Source organism: Ranitomeya imitator, chromosome 1 (genome assembly GCF_032444005.1).
Source record: "Ranitomeya imitator isolate aRanImi1 chromosome 1, aRanImi1.pri, whole genome shotgun sequence".
In the NCBI taxonomy this organism is placed as follows: Eukaryota; Metazoa; Chordata; class Amphibia; order Anura; family Dendrobatidae; genus Ranitomeya; species Ranitomeya imitator.
The window spans coordinates 975661259-975685119 of NC_091282.1; the positions used below are offsets into that span (position 1 = coordinate 975661259).

Genomic DNA, 23861 nt, shown 5'->3' on the forward strand with positions numbered 1-23861 from the left:
ATGTGAAAAAGGGGTTTTGTCAATGTTTCATTTTATTTCTAGAAGTGTTTGATGCTGTGTTTTAGTGCGGGAAATTGTGATATGATAGCTAAAACAAAAGATAATTAAAAAATACTGATGCAAATAAGTATAGTAAATAAGCAAGCCTTCATCTCTGACTTCAATCCAAGGGGTATCTCTTTTAATATGTTCAAAGCAATGTTTGTAGGTATTTCTACCATTTTTGTGCGCATATACGGTAAATGTGTCTTGGGTTCTACTTTTCGGTTTGATTGTAATACACTGGTCACCTTCATACATTATTGCTAATATTCAGGGCTTGTCGAAATGGTAGAAAATGTTTATTGCATTGCTTTGTCTATATAATTAGCCCTGCTGTGGAATGACATTGTAAAACCTCTACTTAATATTAATGAAATGTGCAATTAAGTCACGCAGCGAACTTTGACATAGAAACAAAATCCTCTGATTTCAAGTTTGTAACTTGCAAAAACCATGAACTGATAAAACAATAAAGTGCAGCCCCCGGCCTGTGCTACCTTCTCATGTAAAAATTTCACAGCTTGTATCGTTCGCATTTATTTTTTTAAGAATATCGTTAAGACCAATTATTGTTCAGCAGGAAATTACATCTGATTGCTGGGATATTTCCTGCTGAGCATACAAATGAAGTCTTCACGTGTTAGGCTACTTTTCAAGCTTCCTGAGCAGTGATTGCATTGGATTAAGGAACCAGCGAGAACATTGGACTATACACACACTTCCATCTCTGACCCCATCTTTATGGGAGCACCTTCAGCTTGTTATTGCTAAGTAATGGACCATTGGACTTTGATGGGCTATTGAGTTTACATTTACTGGTGAATATTAGTCGTATGTTATCAATGAAGCATGTTTATCATGTATTGCTCCGTGTATTACTTCCACACTGATTTTTTTATGCATTTTTAAGCTACTATATATCAGAGCCTGGTCATTCATACTTCTAGACATTAAGTCATGCACTTCCCCTAAACAAGTAGCTTTTAAGCAAGTTATTAAATGGCTAAACCACTTACAGTTCTTTAGTTACCCTGTCCTAGTACACACACCTATGAATATTAGTTTAACTAAACCAAACTTTCAGAATTTGCAGCGATTTTTCTTTCAAATACTGATGTATTGGCAGTAATAACGCTGTGTAAAATATGCGCAGGGTTTGTTATGCATTTTTTTCCCCATTCATTAGAATGGATGAAAAAAATGCTGCAAAAAACACTGGATATTTGAAACTGATTTAAATCTACAAGGAAAAAATAAGCACAAGATTTCAGAAATCTCATTCACTTTACTGGTACAGTAAAACGATGCATTTTTTCCAGGACCAAAAATACGAAAGGAATTCTCAATGTGTGCACATACCCATAGATAACCGTTACCTTTACTACTATTTTTAGTTTTAATAACTAATTATATTCCCCATGAATTGATTCCCCATTGACTGGACAGTCTCTGAGAGTCTCCGACAAACACTCCTTTGATAAAGGATCTTGTCATTTATTCATAAATATCCAGGAGGAGTATCAGAAGAAACAATTTTGCTTTATCAGTCTAAAGCTGTAACAGTAAACCATCAAATGTTTGATTGTGGGAAATGAGGAATATTAGAAAATGAGCATGCCTCATAAAGTTTCTTAGAAAACATTATTTTTGAAAATGTCACTGTCTGATTATATCATTCCTTTAAAATTGTGTTCTTAAGGTCTATATTTGTTTCCTAAGGGCGATCCAGGATCATCTGCTGCTGGAATAAAGGTCAGGTCTTTCCTTGTGTCAACTTTTAATGCATGTCACTTTTTATTAATTTTCTTATTATATTTACCTTACCTTACATACATAATCTGATTATTTCTTTTGGATGTTTTTGTTACAGGGTGAACCTGGAGAATCGGGCCGCCCAGGACACAAGGTAAAACTTACCAGAACTATATTTGACAAACAGAAAAAGTATTAAATGGGTTGACCAATGCTTGGTGAACCCTTTCTTAAATGCTACAGTCCTCCCATGTATAAGCTGGCAACATTCCAGTGATGACAACATCAGGTCTCTTGGTCTTCTCTTGACATTATGTAACATTAGTGTTCAGGGAATCATTGGGCACTAAAGGGCTGCAGCACTAACATCTCCCCGGATGTCCGACTTTCATCCAAATGCATGTGCATATTTGGGGGCAGTGTTCTGGATCACTGCGTTGAGAAACACGTGATGGTGTCTCCGCGGTGTTGGATGTTTTGGTCTCCACGAGGTCAATCATCCGTGCCTTTATCGACTTTCATCCAAGGTAGGAAGGAGCCCATTAGTGGCCGATAATTGGCTGGAGCAATAAAGTGAAATAATGCCACAAGAGTGCCAGAAGACCCGAAACCAACATAATATGCATACACTATATATTATTGCAATATAGTTACATAAAATATCCTCGTTGAAATTAATTATGGTATTACTATTAGGCTACATTCACACAACATTTTTTCGGTCTAAGTGTTTTCCGGGCAAAAAAAACTGACATCACGGGGACAGCACTAGGGCCAATGTTAGTCATTCAGTACAGATGTTCAGGTCACCATTTTTCTTACATAGATTGAATCTTGACATGATAAAAATCTCACCATGAACTATTCTCTTCCATATTTCAGATGAGAATTGACTATTCAAGTCTGTGGATGTGCAAATAATCAGATCCCTTATGGATCATCTATACAGTATCCGATTTTATGGATACATTGCCATTGTTAATGTAAACTATATTTGGTCTATTTTTTTTAATTGCTGATGCATACAAACGGATAACATATACAGTAGATGCCATACAGATTGCATAGAGAGCCTTAGGCCATGTTCACACGATTCTTTTTTTCATGCGGAATTGCCGCGATTTTCCCGCTGCGGGTCCGCAGCTGTTTTCCATGCAGGGTACATTACATTGTACCCTATGGAAAACAGGAACTGCTGTGCCCACAATGCGGAAAATAAAAAAAAAAGCCGCGCTGAATAGCTGCGGGAAAAAAGAAGTACCATGTCACTTCTTTTTTCGGAGCCGCAGCGGTTCTGCACCCATTGACCTCCATTGTGAGGTCAAACCCGCAGTAAAACCCGCAGATGAAAAAAATATCTGCGGGTTTTACTGCGGTTTGTGGTGCAGAACCGCTGCAGCAGGAAGTGCGGGGAAGCGGGTGGAAGTGCGTGGGCGGAGTGTGGCTGCCCCCCCGTGCTCCGATCCCGCCCCCCTGTGCTCCAATCCCACCGCCCCGTGCTCCGATGCCCCCCCCAGTGCTCCGATGCCCCCCCTGTGCCCTAATCTCCCCCCTTATACTTACCCGGCGTCCCGGTGTCCGTCCGGCCGTCTTCTCCCTGGGCGCCGCCATCTTGCAAAATGGCGGGCGCATGCGCAGTGCGTCCGCCGAATCTGCCGGCCGGCAGATTCGTTCCAAAGTGCATTTTGATCACTGAGATATAATCTATCTCAGTGATCAAAATAAAAAAAAATAGTAAATGACACCTCCCCCCCTTTGTCACCCCCATAGGTAGGGACAATAAAAAAAAATTAAGAATTTTTTTTTTCCACTAAGGTTAGAATAGGGTTAGGGGTAGGGTTAGGGTTAGGGTTAGGGGTAGGGTTAGGGTTAGGGGTAGGGTTAGGGGTAGGGTTAGGGTTAGGGGAAGGGTTAGGGTATTTTCAGCCATTTTAACCCTAAAAAACTTCCTAGAAAACACACAGACTCTGCATAGAAAACTGCATAAAAAAAGGATCAAAAAAAGGATCAAAAAACGCATCAAAAAACGCATCAAAAAAGGACAAAAAAAGGACCTGCGTTTTCTGCCAAGAGCTGCAGTTTTTTAAAAAACAGTCCTGAAAAAAAAGGATGGAAATCAGGAACGTGTGAACATACCCTTACTGTGAATGTTTTAGTTAGTTATGGCTGACTTTGCTTTTATCGCTTGCTCCAGTTCTTAAATTAAACTAACCTACGACTGCTGCCATGTTTGACTGTTTGCACTGCATGTTGAACTAAGTAATGGTCTAACATTTTGCTGTCTATCTCTTTTCTGAGCCAATGTGAGCTGTCTACAGTATAAGTATGAATCATAATTGTTCCCAACATGCACCAATAAAAGTATCTAATAGTAGATTAGAAATAATCTATTAATAACCATCCAACATATATTAAATACATATTGATCTGTTTCAATGGTTTGATAGACATGACATAGTCCAAAAATATCTTAGATTTGATTTCTAACATTTTTTACACAATGGGAGTATACATAAAAGGGCATATTCATGTTACCTTACTGGAGTTTCTGTAGATTTTAATTCAAGATTTTTGGGTGAAAATTCTGCAGCAGAATACAGTATCAGCAAAATGGATATGATCTAACCAAATCTCATCTGAACGCTTTTTTTGTACTGTGTTGCTGTGAGTTCAGTGTTGAAGTCAAGTTCTGCAATAAAGCCCAATGGTTGTGGATTATCTGTGGATCCCAACAAAATCCATAAATTCATCTAAGATTACAATTGCTCACATAGCAATGCTTCTCTGGACCCCGGCAGATGACTCTACATCCGGCCACCTGTAATGCTGTCATTCCTGGAGGTGCGGGCAGACAGAGACCAGCATTGCTATACTACATAGTGAGATTTTTTATTTCATGCAATCAGCTGTTTTCCACAGAAAAATCAACACCAAAATATGGATCAATATTCACAGCAATTCCTTTATGTGTGAACATACTTTTCCAATATCTGAAAGAAGAGGTTAGCAGTAAGATATAAGGCACTTCACAAATAAATATTTCATAACATTACGGAGCAAAAAAACGTTTGACTTTTCTTTGCATCCATCAGTAATGGGGCTGACAATGCCTCATCTTTGCTAGACATTTTTCTCTTAGACAGTGTTGTTAAGTGATAGATTCGTAGCACAGTTTACATATTATAGGAAGGTGTAATTAGGGCAATGTGACACATTTTCCATGATGAAAACAATTTTTCATGGGAGAATTGTTCATATCGTGGTAAAAATCTATTTGTGCCTGCCTCTTTCCCGTAGAAAAGGTGATGTGTATAAATGCTATAGAAATATTTCTCCCGCTCGTTAGAACTTTAGACACTTAAATACCGCATTTCTCAAATTATAAGACTCACCCGCCCAAATTTGAGAGGAAAATGAGGATGCGTCTTAAAATCCAAAAGTAGATTACCAGGGCGGCTGCATTGGAGCAAGGTCACAGGAGGAGTAGGGTTGCTGCATCAGGAGGCCATTGTCGGCAGGAGTGGGGCGATGCTGCGGGCCTCGAGCTAGAAGGAGGGGGTGTCCCGCTGCTGCGAGGCTGCGGGCCCTGGGCTCTCCTAAGGTGTTGGCGCTGAGCGGAGTCCTCCTTTCCATTGATTTCCTTGCAGTGAACTTTGGGTACTTAGTGAAACTCCTTTCTAGATCACGACCACTTTTACTGTACTATTACAAGATACCACGACCTGAATGAAAGCTTACACAAACACGTAAGGAAAGGGTCATACATTGGAGAAATTAGGGTTATAGGGCACTTTTCCACTTTAATGAATCCATACCCTCACTTTATCTCAAGTGTCTATGTTTTGCCAAACTGACAAACAGTTCATTTTTTATGGAAAAGAAAAAAATCAATTTTGCTTGACATTTCTTTGGTAGCATGTACACAGATTGCTTTCACGTAGCTTAGATGTGAAAGTTATGTTTGCTGTGTTCTTTGAAGGTGGCAATCACACTTCAAGTAATTTTCTAAAATTAAAGAATTTTCAACACTACCAAATAACAAGAAAAAGACAAGGAAAGCTTTATTGTAAGGGTGAAATAGAAAAAGCTTTGAAAGCAAAAAAAGGGCAACTAAAAGCTTAAATGTTTAGTCTGTCACGATGCAGTGAACATCAAAAATATCATAAAGCCACAATGGACACTATTAACCCCTTTAGGACTGAGCAATTTTCTGTTTTTGCATTTTTGTTTTTTCCTCCTCTCCTTCCTAGACCCATAAAACTTTTCCTTTACTATTAACATAGACATATGAGGGCTTATTTTTTTTACAGGATGAGATGTAGTTTTGAATGGCACCATACATTTTACTTTGAAATGTACTGAAAAATGTAAAAAAAAATACAAATGGGATCACATGGTGAAAAAAATGATATGCTGCCATTGTTTTTTGGGTTCTGTTTGTACGTTTTTCCTCGCAAGGTGAAAATTGCCTGGTAAAATGATTCTCAGGGTATGTGCACACATCAGGATTTCTTGCAGAAATTATCCTGACAAAAACCGGACATTTCTGCCAAAAATCCGCATGCGTTTTTACCGCGATTTTACCGCGTTTTTGATGCATTTTTGGTGCGTTTTTTGTGCGTTTTTTCCCAAACGCATAGAATTGCGGGAAAAACGCAGAAAATCTGCAAAAATAATGAACATGCCCATTTTTTTACCGCGATGCGTTTTTTTCGCAGAAAAAAACACATCCATGTGCACAAAACATGCAGAATGCATTCTAAATGATAGAATGCATAAAGTATGCATTTTTAATGAGTTTTTATAGCGTTTTTAGCGCAAAAAACCACAAAAAAAACCCGCAAAAAAACCTGAACCTGGAGAGGCAAACATCATCATTAGGGGACAGATCATAGTCGATCCACGCATGCACCAGCAACTGCGCTATTTAAATGCCGCATCTAAAGTATTAGCAGCAGCAATCAGAGCTCAGCTCTGGCTACTTCTGTTAGAAACAACTCAAGGGCTATGTAACATAGACGGCATCTAAAGCATGTGGAGGGAGGATGAAGGCTGAGCTTTAGCATAGGACACAGAGTTACACCCATATGAACAAAGGGGATCAGCTTATTTTATAATTAGAAATGAAAAGTGCAAACATATTCCTCTATTCTCTTAGTAGCTAGCTCTTATCAACAACAGACGTTAAGGGAATATATCAAGTATAGTATATTATTTTTCTATAATTAATGCCAGTTAGTTAAACATTTTAAAAATCTATATTTATTTTCTGATTGCAGTTTTTTATATGATGTGATAGGACAAATAGCCTAAACTGCCTCTAACAGGATTTGGTGATATGCCCTACATTCCTACAGTAGCCATATGTACCACGGACACCAATAGTCATTGACTTTTGTAGAAGAGCTTAGGGCACGGGCATGCTCTGTGATATGTGCAGAGGTCATTGCGCAGGGAAGGAAAGAAGGAGGAGTGAGGTGGCAGTCATGACAGCCACTTATATGATGCAGATTGTGTTATCAATAGATAAGTTTTACCATTTATTGTGATCTTAACTGATTATGTGTCTGCTGAAAAGTCGTCACTGCAGAACAGGAAGTGGACAGTGTGAAAACTGAAGGATTTACATAAAAAAATTCAATTATATATTCATTTATTCAATAGCCTGCCTACTTCCTGATACCAGAACACTGCATTAATAATAAGCATTTTTTATTATGAAATCTGGTGAGAGATCTGCTTTAACAAAGATAAGTTCCAGCTACTTTAAAACATTTTATCAATGCTCTTAAATGCTCCTGTAGAAAAAGTCCTTAGGATTTAGAGCCTTGAAGTTTTATTTGAGATGCTTTTCTTTGCATATCTCCACCTTTTACTGTTGCCGATTTTAAAAATAATTCCTCTCAGCAGCATAACCAGTTATAAGCTTGGATCCATGATTTTTGGAAATGTCATAATTTTTTGCAATGAAGCTTAATTAGGTACAGCCTTTGGTTTAGTAAAAATAAAGGGCGGTAAAGAAAATCAGTAAAAATGTAGTGCAATGTTAATGTAAAAAAGAGCAAGACTTTTTGTATAAATTAGGGACAGTACGGGGTAGTCAAACGCATTGACTTTCCATCAGTCCTAAATTGCAACCTCGTAGAGCTCGTACACATGACTGCAGTAAAAATCCAGCTGGAGAATACAGCGCCTATTACATTCTATGGGCGCTTATTGTAATTCTCTGTCCGGAGCACATACAGGTGTTATTCCCTTCAGGGAATCTGTGAGAAGTGAATTTGTGGCATATTCCACCATATGTCATATAACAGAGCTATGCTATGCCCAATGGTGGTATATAGAGGTGCCACACATACTATAGATGTGCATTGTAGTACATGTACGACCTTACGTTACTTATTTTACTGACAGATTGATGGAGCAAATATTGAAAGTTAATAAATATGTTCTCAAGCAAATGGAATTTTCTCTTCTTTTCCAAGAAGATGGATTCATTGGTTAATAAATGGTGTAAGTCTAGTAGTGTGGGTAGTGCAGGAGGCTGAGCACCTTGGTACCTTTGCAGATCAGCATTAGAGGTTTGTTTTACAGAAGAATGTAAAAATTGCATAAAACAATACTATGCTTAATAAAATCATTTTTAAAGAATCATACAAGTTGTATCACATTTTCCTTGGAACAGCCAGCACCATTCATTCATTGACGTTTCTCGCTGTAGCAGGTAGTTTTGTAGCAGGTAGTTTGATGATAACTATTAATATTGATTCTACAGATATTTGCCATCTACAAGTGAGAGACCCACTTACGCTCAGTTTTATCTGCATGTTGCTATCCATGAGATATTTTTCTCTATTGTAATATAATTCTTCTCTAGGGTGAACCGGGACTGCCTGGGCTGCCGGGACTTCCTGGGATAAAGGTGAGTGCTTCTAACTTATTTTATAATGCTACAGCTCTTCACCTTTCTTCTGTTACATTTTTAGTGATTTAATGATGTTATTATTATTATCCTAAGTCATGTGACAAGGCTTGTTAAAGGGTCAACATTGACTTGTTGGATTGCTACTTCTAATAGGTGACACTAGAGTTCTAGTTCTCTTCCTCTCTGAAGAGACAATTTGCATAATTAGCATATTTCCCATAGGAGCATTGCGCCTCTAAGTCTCCTCACCTCGGCATGCTTAGCATGTCAATCTCCTCAAGGAGAAACGATACTTCTTGGATTTCGGTCGGACGCCTCTCACACAGCCAAAACAGATCTCCACTTTGCACTGACGAGGGGCAGTACCCCGAAACAGTGTCTGCAAATTGAGATTCTGGTTTGGATATTATCCGAAGTCATGTGACAAGGCTCATTAAAGGGTCGACATTGAGTGTTAGGATTGCTACTTCCAATAGGTGGCATTAGAGTTCTAGTTCTCTTCCTCTCTGAAGAGACAATTTGCATAATTAGCATATTTCCCAAAGGAGCATTGCGGCTTTAAGTCTCCTCACCTCGGCATGCTTAGCATGTCAATCTCCGCAAGGAGAAACGATACTTCTTGGATAATGATGTTATTACATATTTGAAGTGGTTGTTTTCCTATAACGTTACTGTACTAAAAGATGTCTACGGGGTTGTAAATGCAGGAAACACCAGTAGTGCTTTGACGTTTTGCTATTCTCCTCTTTTCTATTCCATGTGACATTTCTTGATGTCTTATTGTCACTTTATTATTCTACTTCCTAATTACATGGTTGGCATTTTGATTCTTGAATTTCTTATTGTCTTGGTGGAAGTCGTGGTGGAGCATCAGCAGTCGGTGTTACCCCAACCACATGTGGGAATATGATATACCCAGGACAATGACATTAGAAAAAATACAGCAAGGAGGCAAATATAGCAAGGAGGACATTTTAAAGAAATTTTAGGGTATCCAAGAACTTATGAACAAACTTTTGCTCCCACTTCCTCGATACCTTTCTGGCATATGCAAACTATGCATTATGCTTCTTCTGTCCAACATAGTCAAATATGATCTCCCTACAGTATATATGAAAACCTTAAACAGGTACTTTGGGACATAGAGGATCGATTTTTCTACTTACATCTGAACTTTGGCCACCCATGATCATTTCATTTTTTGTGAGATTGGTGTGGGTTTGACCTTGTCCCATGTCACTTTGAATCTGTTAATATAGCCACTTTTTATAGATACCAAATATTCCATTACGGCTGATAATGATTTGATTCATAACCATTCATTCTTTATTGTGAAAGCCTTTACAGTGTTATTTTATGCTAGGTTGAGGAGAAAGGTATCCACGGCATTATTGATTAAAAAAGTAGTCTTGCTGAATCATATCTGTCATTATTTTCAAGCAATTTCATTTTATTGCTTTTACACTAAAGAAAGAGAACATTTGATTGTAGAATCGGTGGAGGATCTTTACAAATGTGCACAAAACTTTTTTGTACATTTTAAGTGAAGAGAAGCATTTTAATTTTAGGCCCTAGACAAATACTGTTGTTAACAAGAGAATCAACACTTTATAGTGATGATAAGGACAGGTGCAGACGAGCTTATTTTTGGTCCAATCGCGATTCGACAAAACATCGGATCGCACCCGGACCAATGTTATGCAATGGGGCTATCTGAGTGCAGTCCGATTGCCACAGTCTGACAGAATGGAGAAGATGGAGACTTTTTTTTTTCTCCATCGTGTTCACTCTCTGGTCAAATTCTGATCCGATCCCGATTATCTCGGAATACACTGTCTTCTGCACCTGCCCTAATGGAGAGCAATAATGAGGAAACAGTAGACTTGTGTCATGATTGATGAATGCATCAATATGGCATGTGGGGGGCTATGATAGCCGTCAGCACTTGTATTGTGCCATATTTTCAGGGTCTTCTTTTGTGACCTTTCACTTTCCCTTTCTTTCCTAAATATCCTATAGCAGAGGCCCCCAACCTTTCTTACCTTAAAGACTCGCTCACACCAGCGTTTACATCGGACGAGTGCTACCCGATATTGTATCAGATAGCACTCGGACCAATGTTATCCAATGTCCAATATTAAATGGAAGGGAAGAGGGAGAATCAGCTCAGCAAATGAGTTGTAATGATGTTGATGATGTAAGCACAGAGCTGCCCAGGTCCAGGAGCAGCAATCCGCTAGGAAAAAAAGAAATCCTCCAGCGATGACACGAGTGATGTATTAAAACGTCATATTTAGTCAAGAATTTAAAACTATGGCGTTGCCTCCGTGGTTCGCCATGATTAAAGCTTTGTAGCTGAAACGCGTACGTTTGTTCTTGTGTATGGAGGCACCGCCATAGTTTTAAATTCTTGACTAAATATGAAGTTTTAATACATCACTCGTGTCATCGCTGGAGGATTTCTTTTTTTTCCTTAACGTTATTCACTGGGGCAATGCTGAATCTGTGAGTGAAAACATTTCAGGATGCTATGATTTCACTGTTATATTGGTTGCCCATTCAAGTCTATGGATGCATGACGAACATGAGACTGCACTCGGATGACATCTGAGTGCAGTCTGATTACCGCGGACTCACAGAATGGAGAAGATGAAGAAATTTTGTTCTACATCTTCCCACAGTGTACTGCAATTCTCTCATCTAAGAGAATCAGACCGCACTATGCTGATGTGTCATCGTTAACATAACTGACCCGATTCTCTCAGCTGAGAGCCCTAAAAGCGACATTCAGCTCAGAGAGAGGATCACGAGCCTCATCCGGGACCCCCCCAACTAGTGACATCCAGCTGCCACCTTCCCAACATTGGTATAATGACAGCCAAAGCTTCATCACAGAAATAATACTGAGGCAGTGTATTTGCATCCATGGGTTCCCACTTTAGGCTATGGTCACATGCAGAGTTGTTGCAGCATTGTTTTGCTACATTGGCACTAATGGGGGTCACCGCCGGTACTCCCCGCTAGGCTGCAAGTCCCTCTTATGTGAGTCCCTTAGTAGAAAAAATGATTAGTGTTAAATGGGTCTAGATTTAACAAGTACACCAGAGAGAAACAAAAAACCTTTTAAAATGTAACTTTTAATTATTCCAATTAAGAGTAGTTAGTTTGTCTATGAAACCACTAGTATGTGACTATGAGCCACAAGTGATGAGCGAGTGTACTCGTTGCTCGGGTGATCTCCGAGTATTTGTTAGTGTTCGGAGATATCGTTTTCATTGCCTCAGTTGCATGATTTACGACTACTGGACAAGCTGAATACATGTGGGAATTCCCTAACAAACAGGCATTCCTCACATGTATTCTGCGTATCTGTATCTGGAAGCCATAAATCATGCAACTGAGGCGATGAAAACTATATCTCCGAGCAATAACAAATACTCGGAGGTCACCCGAGGAAAACCCGAGCAACGAGTACACTCGATCATCACTAATAACCATGTATAAGAGTTTTACATATTACTGAGCAAGTATCAACTAGATAAATAAACCAGAGGCTCAAATACTAGATGTGCTAATCATGTGGTGAGAAATGACATGTCTCCCTTCAGGTTAATTTTTGAAGATGTAGTCTTAAAGCGACTCTGTCACCTGAATTTGGAGGGAACAATCTTCAGCCATGGAGGCAGGGTTTTCGGGTGTTTGATTTACCCTTTCCTTACCCGCTGGCTGCAATATTGGATTGAATCTCATTCTCTGTCCTCCATAGTACACACCTGCGCTGTGCAATCTTGCCTTGTGCAGGCATCTACTACGGAGGACAGAGAATGAACTTCAATCCAATATTGCAGCCAGCATGCAGCCAGCGGGTAAGGAAAGGGTGAATCAAAAACCCCAAAACCCCACCTCCATGGCTGAAGATTGTTCCCTCCAAATTCAGGTGACAGTGTCCCTTTAAACTGTATGTGTACATCCATTCTTTTGCCTGCTCATGTAGGAATATTAATTATCTGATTATGCTCTTTGCCTCCTTTTATTACTCTGGCAAGAGGAGGATTCTGCGAGCTATATCACATGAGACCTTTCATGTGCTCACATCAGTAGCATAGCTAACGGGGGGGGGCAGAGGGTGTGGGCGCCCTGGGCCCAGTGCTCAGAGGGGGCCCACCAGCGTGCCGATACAGTTACCTTAATAAATAATAATCTTTATTTTTATATAGCGCTAACATATTCCGCAGCGCTTTACAGTTTGCACACATTATCATCGCTGTCCCCGATGGAGCTCACAATCTAGAATTCCTATCAGTATGTCTTTGGAATGTGGGAGGAAACCCACGCAAACACGGAGAGAACATACAAACTCTTTGCAGATGTTGTCCTGGGTGGGATTAGAACCCAGGACCCCAGCGCTGCAAGGCTGTAGTGCTAACCACTGCGCCACCGTGCTGCCCTTCTGCGGAAGAGCAGGTAGAATCGATCTCCCTGCTCTGCCGCTATGGGGCCCCTGAGCAGGCGGGGGGGCCTGGTGCCAGCAGTGGGCCCTCCGCCTATCATCGCAGCTTCAGCTGTACCGGCATTTAGCCGATACAGCTGACCGCAATGATGAGGGAAAGAGCGCTGTGCTCCTTCCCCCATCATCCCCCTGTCAGCGTCTGACGTCGGCAACGCTGACAGTGGGGCACGATGAGTCACTGCCCGGTGTCTGCTGTCAGGAGACGAGCGGGAGCTCAGAGCTGCGCAGGAACCAGGAAGAAGGGAGGTGAGTATTTATTTATTTTTTTATGGAGTGCTGCCTTATAGTACAGAATCTGCCTATGGGGGGTCTTCCTTATACTACAGGGTCTGCCTATGGGGGAGTCTACCTAATACTACAGGGTCTGCCTATGGGGGGGTCTGCCTAATACTACAGGGTCTGCCTATGGGGGGTCTGCCTAATACTACAGGGTCTGCCTATGGGGGGGTCTGCCTAATGCTACAGGGTCTGCCTATGGGGGTTCTGCCTTATACTACAGGGTCTGCCTTTGGGGGTTCTGCCTTATACTACAGGGTCTGCCTATGGGGGGTCTGCCTTATACTACAGGGTCTGCCTTTGGGGGTCTGCGTTATACTACAGGGTCTGCCTATGGGGGTCTGCCTTATACTACAGGATCTGCCTATGGGGTTCTGTCTTACACTACAGGGTCTGCCTATAGTGGTGCTGCCTTATAGTACAGGGTCTGCCTATGGGGGTGCTGCCTTATAGTACAGGGTCTGCCTATGGGGGTGCTGCCTTATACTACAGGGTCTGCCTATGGGGGGTCTGCCTTATACTACAGGGTCTGCCTTTGGGGGGTGCTGCCTTATAGTACAGGGTCTGCCTATGGAGGTGCTGCCTTATACTACAGGGTCTGCCTATAGGGGTGCTGCCTTATAGTACATGGTCTGCCTATAGGGGTGCTGTCTTATACTACAGGGTCTGCTTATAGAGGTGCTGCTTTATACTACAGGGTTTGCCTGCATGGTGCTACCTTATACTACAGGGTTTGCCTATGGGGTGCTGCCTTATACTACAGAGTCTGCCTATGGGTGCTGCCTTGTGCTATAGAGTCTGCCTATGGGGGGTGCATTATACAATATAGAGTAGGCCTATGGGGAGTGCATTATACTATATTGAGGACTATTTGGTGCATTATACTATATTGAGGACGATCTGGTGCATTATACTATATATGTAAGCTATCTAGAGGGGCATCATGCAGTGTGGGGATTGCAGTTTTGGAGCCAGCAAACAGTTTGGAGGCTACTAAAGGGTCAGTATACTGTGTATAAGAGAGCATTATACTGTATAGGGGAGCTGTACAGGAGGCAGACTCGGGACATTATTAAATGCAAAGTGGGCAATTATTGTTATAGGGGAACTCGGGTTACTGTGACTATCAAAGGGGCACACAGGACAATATTACTTTCTAGGGGGCAAAATATGGGCACTGTTTTCTAGGGCACTTGCACCTTGCATTGCTATATTATAGAAGGGTGCCTTAGAATTTAGAGGGCACAGAGAAACACACAGCAGGGGCAGTAATAGGGACACATACGGCAGCAGCGGCTCAGTATTGGGGTATCAGGGGCAGTAATAGGGGCACATACGGCAGCATAGGCTCAGTATTGGGGTATCAGGTGTAGTAATAGGGACACATACGGCAGCAGTGGCTCAGTATTGGGGTATCAGGTGTAGTAATATGGACACATACGGCAGCAGCGGCTCAGTATTGGGGTATCAGGTGTAGTAATAGGGACACATATGGCAGCAGCAGCTTAGTATTGGGGTATCAGGGGCAGTAATAGGGTCACATACGGCAGCAGCGGTCAGTATTGGGGTATCAGGTGTAGTAATAGGGACACATACGGCAGCAGCGGCTCAGTATTGGGGTATCAGGTGCAGTAATAGGGACACATACGGCAGCAGCGGCTCAGTATTGGGGAATCAGGTGCAGTAATAGGGCCATACGGCAGCAGCAGCTCAGTATTGGGGTATCAGGTGTAGTAATAGGGACACATAAGGCAGCAGCGGCTCAGTATTGGGGTATGAGGTGCAGTAATAGGGCCATACGGCAGCAGTGGCTCAGTATTGGGGTATCAGGTGCAGTAATAGGGACACATACGGCAGCAGCGGCTCAGTATTGGGGTATCAGGGGCAGTAATAGGGACACATACGGCGCCATTGGCTCAGTATTGGGGTATGAGGTGCAGTAATAGGGCCATACGGCAGCAGTGGCTCAGTATTGGGGTATGAGGTGCAGTAATAGAGTCACATACAGCAGCAGTGGCTCAGTATTGGGGTATCAGGTGCAGTAATAGGGCCATACGGCAGCAGCGGCTCAGTATTGGGGTATCAGGTGTAGTAATAGGGACACATAAGGCAGCAGCGGCTCAGTATTGGGGTATGAGGTGCAGTAATAGGGCCATACGGCAGCAGCGGCTCAGTATTGGGGTATCAGGTGTAGTAATAGGGACACATAAGGCAGCAGCGGCTCAGTATTGGGGTATGAGGTGCAGTAATAGGGCCATACGGCAGCAGCAGCTCAGTATTGGGGTATCAGGTGTAGTAATAGGGACACATAAGGCAGCAGCGGCTCAGTATTGGGGTATGAGGTGCAGTAATAGGGCCATACGGCAGCAGTGGCTCAGTATTGGGGTATCAGGTGCAGTAATAGGGACACATACGGCAGCAGCGGCTCAGTATTGGGGTAACAGGGGCAGTAATAGGGACACATACGGCGCCATTGGCTCAGTATTGGGGTATGAGGTGCAGTAATAGGGCCATACGGCAGCAGTGGCTCAGTATTGGGGTATGAGGTGCAGTAATAGGGTCACATACGGCAGCAGTGGCTCAGTATTGGGGTATCAGGGGCAGTAATAGGGCCATACGGCAGCAGCGGCTCAGTATTGGGTATCAGCAGGATAAGGGGTTTGTGCAGGTTGGGAATAGATGGTGATGGGGCTGGAATATGAGAAGTCAAATGTTGTATTCTCTGCAGCCAAGTCGTTGCTGGAAGAAGTTGTCATGTCGGTCTGGGCCAGATGGAAAAGATTCGAAAAGTGGCAATTCCATCAGAAAGAACGTCAGTGGTAAGTCATTATCTGTAACTGTGCTGTGATCTATGCTCTGTGGGGCTGGTACTTACCACTGACCATATGGCGGTAATATCCATGTTGGTCTTTATATAGAAATTATCTTCAGTAATAGCGCGGTCATCTGCTGAGGTTCTCCTCCAGTATTAGGGCGCGTCACCGAGTTGTAATCAAGGTTACCTGGTTAGGGGCCCACTCAGAAGCTTTGCGCCCCCCCGAGCCAAAACCCTAGCTACGCCTCTGGCTCACATGTATAGTCACTTATAGGCAATTATATAAATTTTCATTGACTTTGCCTTTGGTGGTTATTTTACAATTATTTCAGAAGGAGCAACTGCCTAACATTTGAATATAATATTTAGTATGAGATTGGTCAAGTATTGAAATATCTCCAAAAAACTTGATTGAGTAAAGAATGTGGTGCAGTGATATTATTGTTTGTCATGTAAAGTGAGGTGTGCAGCACATAAGTGAAATATTTTCTTAGAGCAAAGTTCTTGTTGTTTGTATTAGACATAGTGATTAGGAGATATTAACATGTATCTAACAGGCCAGAATGGATATATAATACAGGCAATGCCTAGTCTAGAATCTGTCATGTAATGTTTTCAGACCTCCCTCTAGTGGTACACAAGCAGACTGCAGTTTTAATAAAAAGGAAACGTTATCCCTTTATTCATGGTTAGGTGTCTGGAAAGAATGGAGATTGCATATCGATTTTACTTAGGGAATGAAGCAATTTAGAAACTAAGTGCAAGTAAATAAAATCCTATATTCAGCCTCCAGAACAGGCAGCACCTATAAATAAAGCATGAATTATGGATGTCATTTTTTTCTTGACTTTGTATTTTCTTTTGGAATTTGGCACTGTTGCAATGTCTCCCTTTGCCTCTTTCTTTGTTTAATTCTTTAGATTTCATCTCACCCATGTCTCCACTTTTTGCCTTTAGCTTATTTCATTTTTCATTGGTTTTGAAAAATTAATGTCCCCTAATCTTACGAGCTGTAACATGTAGATAGATGTTTCTTTTGCTCTATCTATCATCAGAATAATGCTGCCCGATCCACAGTCAGCATAACTCAGAATGACCGAATGCATCAGAGTCTGGCGCAGTGATTGCAGCCACGTATGTTTTACTCTGAAATACTGCTTCATTTTAGAAAGACATTATTGAAAAGCCTGGAGACTTTACCGCCGATAGATCAAAGTGTTAATTCCACAAAATTGGGGTAAAGCACTTTGACAAGCAAATGTTGTCAAGTTACACACCAGATCCGGCCAGTGGGTGGAGTATGGGAGTGACAGGGCTTGGTGGCACCCACTCGGCCAAGTCATGACTGACTGGAGTAATATTTCTGGCAAGACAAGGGATCTGTTACCAGGTTTTTGTACTTAATCTGTGAGTAGCATAAAGCGTCAGTCACAGGTCAGTATTTGGTCAGTATTTTGCATCGGTGAAAAACCAGGAGTGGAACAATCAGAGGAAAACTATAATTGAAAGATTGACACCTGTTCTGTGTTTTGAAGACACTCCTGGTTTTGGCATGCAAATACTGACCAAATATACTGCTGCGTGAATTAGACCTAATGTAGAGACAGAAAACCTGATTCCAGCAATGTGTCACTTACTGGGCTGCCTGCAGTAGATTAGATAAAATCACTGTTTTATCAGCAAGAGCTTATCATTAGACTACTAGTAAACCTGCTGCCATGTAGTCCTCCGTATTCATGAGCTCTGATTGACAGCTTTCTGTATACATCGTACATGGGCAGAAAGCTGTCAATCAGGGCTGTGGGCTTATACAGAGTTCAGCATTAGAGAACTGCTAGATCTGCAGCAGATAAAACAGTGATTTTATCAAAACTACAGCAAGCAGCCAGTAAATGACACATCGCTGGAATCAGGGTCTCTGTTTCTACATTATGCTGCTCTCAGGTGCGGTAGCGAAAACCTGGTGACAGATTCCCTTTGAGTGAAAAGGAACTAATTGATTTCAGCACATCCTACTCCAAAGCATTCCTTCATTAAGACTGGCATATACAAGTCTAGTCTGATTTGGTGCCCAGCTGGCTTCTCATGGCCCGATCCATTTTACTGACAAGTCTTTACCTATGTAATAACATAGAGGAGTCCTGTCAGTTGGAGTGTGGCTGGGAGAAGTCAGTCGGGGACCGCATCAGATTGCACGCCTCATAGTACACATTATAAACAGTTCACATTGAAGTCTTATACAAGGGCATACGGATTTGGTCCTTGTCGGGGAATATCAGTAATAGCGCTCTATGAAAAATGCACCAAACAGAAGCTCAGACTCCCATTTCCCATTTCTTATTCAAATGTTATGTATACACTTTTCTATTATTACATTTCATGTACATTTACAAATAAAAGAGATGATTGAGTGTGGTCTGTTAAGGTATGTGCAGAGGACCCGGAACTAGCAGCGCTTTGGATGCAACGCATGTTCACTGTGTCCAAAGCGCTGCCGTCTATGGAACGCAGGTGAATCCACATGTGTTCACTGAAACGTGTGGATTCACTGTGTTCAATACATTGGTGAAATTTCTCTTTTGGAGACTCGCGTCTCCGCAAGAAAAATGGACATGCTGCGGTCCGGAGAGATGCTCCACATGTCCGTCTCCGTTGGAGAGCACCGAGCATCACTGGACGCAAAGTGGGCATGAGATTTCTTGAAATCATATCCACTATGCTGTAAAATCTGGCCACTGTGGGTTGGATGCTGCACAAGTATGCAGAGTCCAATCTGCAGCGTTTACTGATCTTCTGCAAATACACTTAGAGGCTGGAATGTTCCTGAAACAAAAATCACTTCAATCTCTTCCCCCCACTACATGGCTTGCCATTGTCTGAGAGAACTGTAAGTGCTTTTCAACTTTAATCCCTTTTATTTTGTAATCGTTGTGTACATATTGTATTTGTCTCATCTTGTAATATTGTTTTTATACTTTTTGTAAACACTGCCTAATCTTTTTGGAGTAAAAGCGATAATATTTACTAGCCTCATTTTCCTTGCTCTAAAACGTACCCCCAACGTCCTCTGAACTAAATTACGCTATTGATTGGGTTGGCTCCTGACCCACTATTAATCATAGTAATAGGAGTTGGTGGCAGCGAAGTGTCCTGGGCTTTTGGGAAAGCTGGCAGCGACGAACAGCGTTTGATAATTTTAATTCCCGCCTGAGCTGGAGTAGTTATATCACCCTCACAACAGCGTGCCCAATAGCCCATACATGACTGGGCAGCCTTTCTTGTGACTAATTATGCTAGGTGACTGACCTGAGGGTAAGGGGGGAGAGCTGCCAGTTCCAAATTGGAACCGGGAAATGGGATATAAATAAATCCCGGAAGAAAAAACCGGAGCAACCAAACACCCCCAGTTCATGGCATATTGACTTTTAGAATTGCTACTTCCAATAGTCCTCTTCCTCTCTGAGGAGACAATTTGCATATTTCCAAGAGGAGCATAGCGGCTTTAAGTCTCCTCATCTTGGCATGCTTAGCATGTCATTCTCTGCACGGAAAAACCGATACTTCTTGGATATGAAACAAAAATAACACACTCTTACTTATGTTCTGTGCACAAAAAAGTAAAATTCCTGACTTCCCCCTACTCTTTAATAGACAAAAGGTCTTTGATAGCGTCCACTGGGTATTTCTCCATAGTGCTCTAAGCCAGTTAGGAGCTGGTTATTCGTACTTTGCTAATTTCTAGCACCGTGTATGTGGATTTGAGTAGGGTAATGGTTTATGAAATGACTTAGATCACAAAAGATACTAGACAGGGCTGCCCACTGCTGCTTTTGCTATATGTGGTAATAACCATAGAACCTTTGGTATTCACACTGCAGAGGGACTCCCAATATTCAAAGCCTCTTTTTAGACTTGATTTTATTTAGATGACTTATTATATACTATATGGAGGCCCGATGCCATCGCATCGGGAGGCAGCGGTAATGTCACGTTGGGGTCAGGCTTTGCAGCATTGAGAATCTCTCCCCCCATGCTCTCACCCACCTATACTTGTATATATGTGCTATCCCCCTTGTCTGCTGTCTTTCTCATTCCGGTGCTGTGTTCTCCCCTCATGTGCTGTCCCGTTTGAGCTGTGCGCTTTCTCTCTCACCCATCTGCTGTCTTCTCCTTGATGTCATCTCTTCTTTGACTTGTATACCCATGTGTTCTCCCCACATACCACAGCTCCTGGGCAGGGGAGGAAGCAAAAGACAATACTGACATTACAGCAGGAGATCGCACAGGATACATTTTGTGAGGTAAAATATTGTTTAAAAACAGTCACTGAAATATTTTACCTCACAAAATGAATCCCCTGTGATCCCCTGCTGCAATGTCAGTATTATCTTTTGCTTCCTCCCCTGCCCAGGAGATGTGTTATGCTCTGTACACAGTCAGATACAGACAATTTTTTAAATGAATTTTCGTTTGTGGGAAAACCCCTTTAATGTGACCGGCTTCCTCTGCCTGTAGACACGTCACACATCTGCCGCCGGGATCAGCCGAATGATTCACTGCACCTGCGTGGAATTTGCGCAGGTGCAGTAAATCAGACCGCCGCCAGCTTTGTCCAGACAGATAGCAGTGGTCACATTAAAACTGTGCATGCGCTCCTCCTGTACAAAGATAGCGGTGGCCAGTGAATCATTCGGCTAATCCCAACGGCGACATATTCGCGATGGTGTTCCGCTGGTGGTACTGCGCAAGAGGCTGGTACCACCAGCAGTTTCTATATTGAGACACCCATCACTTGGGTGTCCCAATATGGCAGTTGGTGAACTTCCGCCGCTTGGAATTTTAGGATCTGGGCACATCTGGACGGAACAGGATGTGAAGACATTACAAGGTAAGTATATATTAAGATAACTGACCTCTGTCTCTTCTCTTAACCCCTTAGTGACAGAGCCAATTTGGTACTTAATGACCGAGCCAATTTTTGCAATTCTGACCACTGTCACTTTATGAGGTTATAACTCTGGAACGCTTCAACGGATCCCGCTGATTCTGAGATTGTTTTTTCGTGACATATTGTACTTCATGTTAGTGGTAACATTTCTTCGATATTACTTGCGATTATTTATGAAAAAAACGGAAATATGGCGAAAATTTTTAAAATTTTGCAATTTTCAAACTTTGTATTTTTATGCCCTTAAATCAGAGAGATATGTCACGAAAAATAGTTAATAAATAACATTTCCCACATGTCTACTTTACATCAGCACAATTTTGGAAACAAAATTTTTTTTTGTTAGGGAGTTATAAGGGTTAAAAGTTGACCAGCAATTTCTCATTTTTACAACACCATTTTTTTTTAGGGACCACATCACATTTGAAGTCATTTTGAGGGGTCTATATGATAGAAAATAATGAAGTGTGACACCATTCTAAAAACTACACCCCTCAAGGTTCTCAAAACCACATTCAAGAAGTTTATTAACCCTTTACGTGCTTCACAGGAACTGAAACAATGTGGAAGGAAAAAATGAACATTTAACTTTTTTTTGCAAACATCTTAATTCAGAACCATTTTTTTTATTTTCACAAGTGTAAAAACAGAAATGTAACCATAAATTTTGTTATGCAATTTCTCCTGAATACGCCAATACCCCATATGTGGGGGTAAACCACTGTTAGGGCGCACCGCAGAACTTAGAAGTGAAGGAGCGCCGTTTGACTTTTTCAATGCAGAATTGGCTGGAATTGAGATCGGACGCCATGTCACGTTTAGAGAGCCCCTGATGTGCCTAAACAGTGGAAACCCCCCACAAGTGACACCATTTTGGAAACTAGACCCCTTAAGGAACTTATCTAGATGTGTGGCGAGCACTTTGAACCCCCATGTGCTTCACAGAAGTTTATAACGTAGAGCCGTGAAAATAAAAAAATCGCTTTTGTTTACACAAAAATGATCTTTTTGCCCACAAATTCTTATTTTCACAAGGGTAACAGGAGAAATTAGACCACAAAAGTTGTTGTGCAATTTCTCCTGAATACGTCGATACCCCATATGTGGGGGTAAACCACTGTTTGGGCGCACCGCAGAGCTTGGAAGTGAAGGAGCGCCGTTTTACTTTTTCAATGTAGAATTGGCTGGAATTGAGATTGGACGCCATGTCGCTTTTGGAGAGCCCCTGATGTGCCTAAACAGTGGAAACCCCCCACAAGTGACACCATTTTGGAAACTAGACCCCTTAAGGAACTTATCTAGATGTGTGGCGAGCACTTTGAACCCCCATGTGCTTCACAGAAGTTTATAACGTAGAGCCGTGAAAAAAAAAAATCGCATTTTTTCTACAAAAATGATCTTTTTGCCCACAAATTTTTATTTTCACAAGGGTAACAGGAGAAATTAGACCACAAAAGTTGTTGTGCAATTTCTCCTGAGTACGCTGATACCCAATATGTGGGGGTAAACCACTGCTAGGGCGCACCGCAGAGCTTGGAAGAGAAGGAGTGCCGTTTTACTTTTTCAATGTAGAATTGGCTGGAATTGAGATCGGACGCCATGTCGCGTTTGGAGAGCCCCTGATGTGGCTAAACAGTAGAAATCCCCCACAAGTGACCCCATTTTGGAAACTAGACCCCCCATGGAACTTATCTAGATGTGTGGTGAGAACCTTGAATGCCCAAGTGCTTCACAGAAGTTTATAATGCAGAGCCGTGAAAATAAAAAATATTTTTTTTTCCACAAAAAAGATATTGTAGCCCCCAAGTTTTTATTTTTACAAGGGTAACAAGAGAAATTGGACCCCAAAAGTTGTTGTCCAATTTGTCTTGAGTATGCTGGTACCCCATATGTGGGGGTAAACCACTGTTTGGGCGCACGGCAGAGCTCGGAAGGAAGGAGCGCCGTTTTGGAATGCAGACTTTGATAGAATGGTCTGCGGGTATTATGTTGCATTTGCAGAGCCCCTGATGTACCTAACCAGTAGAAACCCTCCACAAGTGACCCCATTTTGGAAACTAGACCCCCCAAGGAACTTATCTAGATGTGTGGTGAGAACTTTGAATGCCCAAGTGCTTCACAGAAGTTTAGAATGCAGAGTCGTGAAAATAAAAAATATTTTTTTTTTCACAAAAAAGATTTTGTAGCCCCCAAGTTTTTATTTTCACAAGGGTAACAGGAGAAATTGGACTGCAATAGTTGTTGTCCAATTTATCCCGAGTACGCTGATGTGCCATATGTGGGGGTAAACCACTGTTTGGGCGCACGGCAGAGCTCGGAAGGGAAGGAGCGCCTTTTTGGAATGCAGACTTTGATAGAATGGTCTGTGGGCATTATGTTGCGATTGCAGAGCCCCTGATATACCTAAACTGTAGTAACCCCCCACAAGTGACCCCATTTTGGAAACTAGACCCCCCAAGGAACTTATCTAGATGTGTGGTGAGAACTTTGAATGCCCAAGTGCTTCACAGAAGTTTAGAATGCAGAGTCGTGAAAATAAAAAATATTTTTTTTTTTCACAAAAAAGATTTTGTAGCCCCCAAGTTTTTATTTT

At 41.8% G+C, this 23861-nt stretch overlaps 1 protein-coding gene across 1 annotated transcript in view; it reads left to right on the top strand.

Annotated features, from left to right (window-relative positions):
* COL25A1 (collagen type XXV alpha 1 chain) overlaps nucleotides 1-23861 on the top strand; it is a 675823-nt gene that overhangs the window by 498842 nt on the left and 153120 nt on the right. Inside the window, exons 16-18 of the mRNA XM_069743865.1 lie at nucleotides 1762-1794; nucleotides 1913-1948; nucleotides 8672-8716. Coding sequence (XP_069599966.1) covers nucleotides 1762-1794; nucleotides 1913-1948; nucleotides 8672-8716 — 114 coding nt within the window. The remainder of the gene's footprint in view (nucleotides 1-1761; nucleotides 1795-1912; nucleotides 1949-8671; nucleotides 8717-23861) is intronic.